The 7,544-nt window shown below is 28.8% G+C and overlaps 1 protein-coding gene across 1 annotated transcript; it reads left to right on the top strand.

The window, feature by feature from the left end:
• The first annotated feature begins 1,364 nt into the window (after window positions 1-1,364).
• On the top strand, window positions 1,365-6,851 carry LOC113559642 (tubulin beta chain-like). Its single transcript, XM_026965393.1, has 5 exons — window positions 1,365-1,463; window positions 1,611-1,719; window positions 3,786-3,981; window positions 4,114-4,273; window positions 5,043-6,851. Exons 1-5 carry the CDS (start codon window positions 1,407-1,409, stop codon window positions 5,853-5,855), a joined length of 1,335 nt encoding a protein of 444 aa, XP_026821194.1. The 5' UTR covers window positions 1,365-1,406; the 3' UTR covers window positions 5,856-6,851.
• The last annotated feature ends 693 nt before the right edge of the window (window positions 6,852-7,544 follow it).

Genomic DNA, 7,544 nt, shown 5'->3' with positions numbered 1-7,544 from the left:
TCAATAATATACTCTATATTTTCTGTATATGTTGTGTAGACATTTGTTTGATACAACTATTATTTAATAATATAAAATATTTCTTTTTGTATTAATCGTGTTGGTACTTACTGATGGTGGCCCTGATGGCCGATACCCATGAAAGTGCTTGGTATGGACTTTATTTTTTATGATTTTTATTAAAAAAAATAATTTAAGTTTTCTTTTAATAGTTTATAAAAATGGCCCATAATTTATTATTTGGTAAAAAAAAATTTATTTTTAATTTTTTGAATACTGTTTTTCACACTTTAGTCATTTGTTTTTCTTCTAAGTCTGGGAAAGAATCATTTTTCGGAGTTCAACGGTTCGCGAGTGAATCGATTCGCTTAGTGTGTACTGGTGTGGCATTTGTAAAATTTTCATGTGTGACCTTTTTAACATTTTACAAACATTTTAAAAAGTACATATTTTGCACGCCTGTTTTTACGTGCTATGTTAAAAATTAAACAATTAATAAGTAATAATTTATTGTAAAAATAACAAAATAACGTCATAATGTAAAAAATAATTATTCATAATATTTGTTATTAATAATTAAATAAATAGCCGGAATGTTATAGGTCTAGCTATTGTAGCATTATGGTATTAATTTAATATTTTTTGAGTCTCCAGTCTCCATTTATTACTTATGACTAGAGTTTGTAGTTTGTACGTTGATTCTTAGAAAATGAGTAAGCATAAAATAATGAATTGATGTCCTAACTAAGAAAGATGTAATGTGTGTAGCTTTTGTTTAAAAAATCGACTGACTTCGGACTTGTTGTTGTAGTCAAATAAAAAATTATCTAGAAATAATTGAGACTACAGGAAAGCATTGTCTATGACATTTCAAAAATATACAAAAAATCATTAACGCCCAGGTCCTATTTTACTACATAAAAACCAAATGTAAAACAAACCTATAATCTATACAGACATATTATTATAAATGACATTTGACATATGTGTAATTAAAAAATATTTACTAACCAAATTGTGTATTATTATAATAAGTAAATAGGTATATTAAATAAATTATTTGATTCAATGAAGTTTTTGTTTTGAAAAAAAAAATAGATTACTTAAAAGTTTTATATGATGACAATACAACTGACAGTTAATTTGAATATCGAATATTTTCTTCCGATTACGAGCCCTGCGTCATCGATGGTTGGATAAACATAATAACAGATGTTCGGATAAACGGTTTGTCAAATAGGCACTCTATGTTACTGGCCACTTTAATTTTGCATATAATATTTTTTGTTTACACCTTAAACATCTATTGTACAGTATTGACTATTAAAATTTTTCATTTAACACATCACTCATAAATTCAAATACAATTTATTAAAAATTTAATAGTTATAAAACCGTAAATAACCATGCGTGAAATTTGTCACTTACAAGCAGGTCAATGCGGAAATCAAATTGGTGCAAAAGTAATACACTTCTATATTATACCTGACTATTAATAATTAGTATATTCTTAAAGCATAATTTAAATAGTTATTACATAAACGCATATTATATTTTTTAATTTCTATTGAAGTATTAAATTACAATAACGTATTTTTTTAATTTTTCAGTTCTGGGAAGTCATATCCGATGAGCACGGTATCGACCCAACCGGGTCATATCACGGCGATTCTGATTTACAATTAGAACGTATAAACGTCTATTACACCGAAGCGCTTGGTAAAACATTTTATAAGTCACATAATATTATTTCTAAATAATAAATATTTTTTGATTAAAGTATCATAGAATTTTAATATATCAATTATTGTGCTGATAAAATCACAACGATTTTTAATGTTTTTATTTTATGGTTATGAAGTTATAACTTAAAAGATAACTGCAGGGATCTAGGAATTCGATTTTTTTATCTTGCGTGTATTTCGGAACGTCTATAATCTGAGTAATCTGACGACGGATTCAATAAAATGTTATTTATAACTTTGTAGGAAATTTTCATATTTTATAATATGAAGTAAAATAATTAATTTTTTATAAATCATGACCATATTATTTTTTATACAAAATAAATTGACTATTTCAATTTATTCAAATAGCAAACACGGAGAGGTGTAAATTGAAAATATAAGTATACAATTTATATATAAATACATATTTTATTACAATTTACTTTATTCGGATTAAATCTATTAATTGACGTTAATAAATAAATAAATATTTGAATATTAGTTATTCAGTTGAAGTTCTTTCGGTGCTAACATTCTAAATCTTATCCTTTTGTTCTTTATAGGTGCCTATAACATTTATTTATTACCTATTCTTTAAATTATATTGTAAAAGATTCTAGAAATTACAAAATAAGTTTAAAAATATATATTTATTAGTTTTGTTTTTTTTTTGAGGAGGGACTTAGTAGGTATATAAATATAATATGTTTAAACTATTTGTTTAAAAAATACATTAATATTTTCATTTAAGTATTAAAAAAAATAATCAAAATATTAAATAGTATTAATATCTATATAAATAATATAGTATGAATACAGTGAGGCATTACTAACTTATAAACATCACACTCCAATTATTATTGTTATATGGACTAGTGTAATATAGTATATTATATAATGTTTATTATTATTTTTATTGATTATTTACCTAAAGCAGTTTATTTTAAATTTTTGTCACTACTAACTTAGTATATTGTAGTAATGCCTACAATAGGTATGACATATTGACATTTAACATAATACTTATTTTTATTAACTTATATTGGTATACTATAATAAAATCAAACAATATTATTTAGCGTAGCACTGACGTAATATTTACACAATTTATATTACATTTTTAAGTTTTTTAATTAGTCTTGATTTTTTAGGTAGATACTTATCATGTAAATATAAAATGTGTAAAATTTAAATAATTTTAATTGAATTTTCTTATGTATTTAAATATAATTCAAATGAATTAAACAGTTATTATACTTATTACTTATTAGGTAAGAATTTAGTATTATAATGACTTTAAATAGATTTGTTTTAATTATTTTAAATAACGGTAAATATATATGTATTCTTTGTATTTAAATTATTGTAGGTTACAGGTTTTAATTTGTTTTAAATACGTATCATATTGCGTGTAAGAAATTAAAAATGTGTGGGGAATATATAGTTGTGTTTTATAATATTCTAATTAGATACACAAAAATTTTACTATAATATCATATTATATGCATATGATGAACGATATGGATTATATAATATATTGTTAAGTTTTGTAAATAACTTGTCGCAAACCCGCGACCGTTGCCCGATGCGATTGTGGGAATTATTATTCTATATTATTTATATTAATTATTATTTTATTTTATTTATATTATTTATACTATCCGTGTTGAGTATTTTAACTATATTATACTCAGTTTTACCGCACCCGTCGTGTGTTACGATCGATTTTTTTCATACCAACCGAGTAACGTATTGTTATTTAGATACATCATTTTTTATATGTATATACTATACTGTCTTGAAATTCCAGATTGAATTTTTAAATTACACTTATTATTATGTGGCACCCAATGTAAAATATTTCTATTATTTAGTGTGAAATAAATACGTAGGTGAAATCACAAATGTATATATTAATAAAATATTTATTATTAAATGTTAATTTGTTTTATATATAAATTATATTACCTTTAATATTTCTAGTAACTGCTACAAAACGTGTATTGCAAAATTAAAAACAATTTTATTACAATTTGTTATATTATTATATTATATTAGGTGGTAAATATGTTCCTCGAGCAGTTCTTGTGGATTTGGAACCCGGCACCATGGACTCCGTGAGGTCGGGCCCATTCGGTCAATTATTTCGGCCGGATAACTTTGTTTTCGGACAATCCGGTGCAGGCAATAATTGGGCCAAAGGACATTATACAGAAGGCGCTGAGCTAGTGGATTCAGTGCTCGATGTAGTAAGGTATAAAGTTCTGTTGAAAAAACATGTCATTTGATTTAACTAATTGTATCTTAACTTAAATTAAAGAAATAAAAAATATTTTTCTTATTAAAATTAAGTAATTGATTTTTATTAAAAAAAATTGTCATTCAGGAAAGAAGCTGAGAGTTGCGACTGTCTGCAAGGATTCCAACTGACCCATTCATTGGGCGGTGGAACTGGTTCCGGGATGGGTACACTTTTAATATCGAAAATCCGTGAAGAATACCCAGATCGCATCATGACCACATACAGTATCGTTCCTTCACCAAAGGTACGAAAGAGACTTAATTCACGATCATAATATTTATCCATTTGTATACTGAGTGTTACGTTAGACAAAGAACTCGGGCGCTTGTACTTAATCTATAGTATAGTAGTATTTACCATTATTACCAATGTATGTAGTATTTGAGTAACTGTGTCGTTATATAAATGGTACTTTTTATATCTTCATAATAATAATTATACAATTATCAATAGTAAAACTTTTCTTATAATTTCTTATTTTGTATACAGGCAGTTCAAATATTATTATCGATAGAAAAAATCGTTATTACAAAAACAACTAGTCTATATAATTAATCGAATGCCCCACGATAACACAATCGAATTTTTCAATATTTAAATTATATAGTTAGGTTAGAAACTATATTGGTATTAATTTATTATCAATTATATTTATACGTAATTTAAAAAATGTTTTTATCAAAAATGCTTATATTTACTTGATTTAAACCACTAAGCTACATAATGAAAATCGTGAAAAGTTTAAATACGTTGATTGAGGACAGCAGACTTAACGTTAATATCCTCTCTATATAAAGAGGGATGTAAGAATTTTATAAAGAACTAAATATAATATAATTTATGTGAAACGCATTTTTTTAACGTGGCAACGTATTATTTGCCCGCGTATAAGACCTACACCCAGTTCGCCCGCAACTGATAAAAATCCTATGGAAACAGGTTAAGTCGGGTTAAGTCTTCTGCTCTATCCACCTCATTAGTCTACACTGTATCTTTTATTTTTGCCTGTATAGGTATCCGACACGGTCGTCGAACCGTACAATTCTACGCTGTCGGTGCACCAGTTAGTGGAGAACACGGACGAGACTTTTTGCATCGACAACGAGGCGCTGTACGATATATGCTTCCGGACGCTGAAGCTTACGACCCCCACGTACGGCGACCTCAATCACCTGGTGTCGGCGGCCATGTGCGGCGTGACCACGTGCTTCCGGTTCCCCGGGCAGCTCAACTCTGACCTCCGGAAGCTGGCCGTTAACATGGTTCCGTTCCCGCGGCTGCACTTCTTCATCACCGGCTTCTCGCCGCTGACGTCCCGCGGCAGCCAACAGTACCGCGCGCTCACCGTACCCGAACTCGTCCAGCAGATGTTCGACGCGAAGAACATGATGGCCGCGTGCGACCCCCGTCACGGCCGGTACCTGACCGCGGCCAGTATATTCCGCGGCCGGATGTCCATGAAGGAGGTGGACGAGCAGATGCTCAACGTGCAGACGAAGAACTCCAGCTACTTCGTCGAGTGGATACCGAACAACACCAAGACGGCCGTGTGCGACATACCGCCCAGGGGGCTCAAGATGTCGGCCACGTTCATCGGCAACACGACCGCCATCCAGGAGATGTTCAAGCGCGTGTCCGAACAGTTCACGTCCATGTTCCGGCGCAAGGCGTTCTTGCACTGGTACACCGGCGAGGGCATGGACGAAATGGAGTTCACCGAGGCCGAGTCCAACATGAACGACCTGGTGTCCGAGTACCAACAGTACCAGGAGGCGACCGTCGACGAAGACGGCGAGGGTGACGAGGACGAAGACGCCGACGCGTAGACCACGTCGAAGAATTAACATTTACTTAATAATATATTAACACTTCACAAGAGATTAACGCGCGCTCGTCCTATATGTATTTTTATTTTTTATTGCCAAATTCAAAATATATGACTAATTTATACGCGAAAAAGACTATTTTAAATGTTGTAATAGTTAAAGATATCCAATATACGGCAACGGCAGTACATCAATTGCGATTTAAACATTTTAGAGATGCAAACACCGCGATCACGTGCATTTACACGTTTATAGTGGTAATATAAATTATAATATGCTAATACATTTATAATTTTTATAGTTTAAAACACAATTTAAATAGACGTTATATATATATAGGAAAATGAAAATAATATGAAAATGTGGTATGATTGTGTTTTCAGATTTATAATAGTATAGTATAATAGTGTATAGGTAATATGATTCTAACCTTGCATTCTCGCAATGATGTTTTATTTTGAATTTAGTTTCTGGTAGTAATTAGATTTAGTTGGTTATAAAGATACCCATTGAAAATTATGCTTCTTTTATTTAGGCTCACAAAATAACTGATTAGAAACATAAAGATAATTACAAAAAACGAAATACAAATGTATATACACATATTTCAGTGGAAATGGTTTAAATCTTTAATGTCGCTCGGTTAAATGTTAAAATCTTTGTTCAAGTGAACGTAAAAAAAGTACCTGTTATAGTGAAGGTACGCAATGTTTGTTATAGAACCAGTACTGCATCTTTTAGCAATTTATTATCAGAGCTCAAATTTGTATATATTTGCATATTTTATTAGTTGATTGTAATAAGTAATGTATGCTAAATAAGTACAAGACATATTTCATGCAAAGTTGTGATTTAAAATAATACGATTCCTTTTAGACCATATTTGTGCATATTTCAACATTTTACAATTTTAAGTCATACGAGTATTTGATATTTATTGTGGAATATTGTAGTATCGCATATTTGCACTATTTTTTTTTTAAACTTACATAATACCTCGAGAAAATAAAAGAAAGATTTTAATATACATTGTCAATTCTAGTAAAATCAAAAAATAAATAAATTCAGTAATTCCTATATATTAACTAAATTTACACAATTATTTATTTTTTTGAATTTTTATTTAAATTTGTATACTATTTTTTGAAAATAATAATATAACAACAATAAACGGATAAACAAATATTGTTATAATTTGTTTTTTTTTTAATTTAAAACCAAATCACACTGTTTAAAATGCATACTTTTACAAGCATATATTTTGTTATGTTGGATATACATATTAGCACTATTATACTATGTGGATAAAACGTTTGGGAATCACTTATATATACTATTCAATTCACGAGTCCGTAAAAATGATCAAGCACCTAATTAGTTTTCATACTTCAAACATACGATATTTTTATAAACAAAAAAATTAAATTCACGTATACCTTCATTGTACACATATTCACAATGTAAATATAAGCTAAATAAAAAACGTGATTATCATATTATTATGGATTTCAATTTTAGTACCTACTTTACAATGATATCTATAAAAAAAATAAAAAGAATAAACAGACAATAAATATAATATAGATTATTAATTATTATACCTAATATTAAACACAATGCCCAATAGCTACGGTATTACTATCATCATTATTTTCTGTGATTATAATAATGTAAATGATTTAACATGGC

The sequence above is a fragment of the Rhopalosiphum maidis genome, chromosome 3, assembly GCF_003676215.2.
Source record: "Rhopalosiphum maidis isolate BTI-1 chromosome 3, ASM367621v3, whole genome shotgun sequence".
Classification (NCBI taxonomy): Eukaryota; Metazoa; Arthropoda; class Insecta; order Hemiptera; family Aphididae; genus Rhopalosiphum; species Rhopalosiphum maidis.
This window is presented reverse-complemented; position numbering and strand designations above follow the sequence as displayed.

Coding starts and splice junctions, on each gene's coding strand:
- LOC113559642 (XM_026965393.1), top strand. CDS start 1,407: ATGCGTGAAATTTGTCACTTACAAGCAGGTCAATGCGGAAATCAAATT. Junction 3,982..4,113: donor TCAGTGCTCGATGTAGTAAG/GTATAAAGTTCT, acceptor ATTGTCATTCAG/GAAAGAAGCTGAGAGTTGCG. Junction 4,274..5,042: donor GTATCGTTCCTTCACCAAAG/GTACGAAAGAGA, acceptor TTGCCTGTATAG/GTATCCGACACGGTCGTCGA.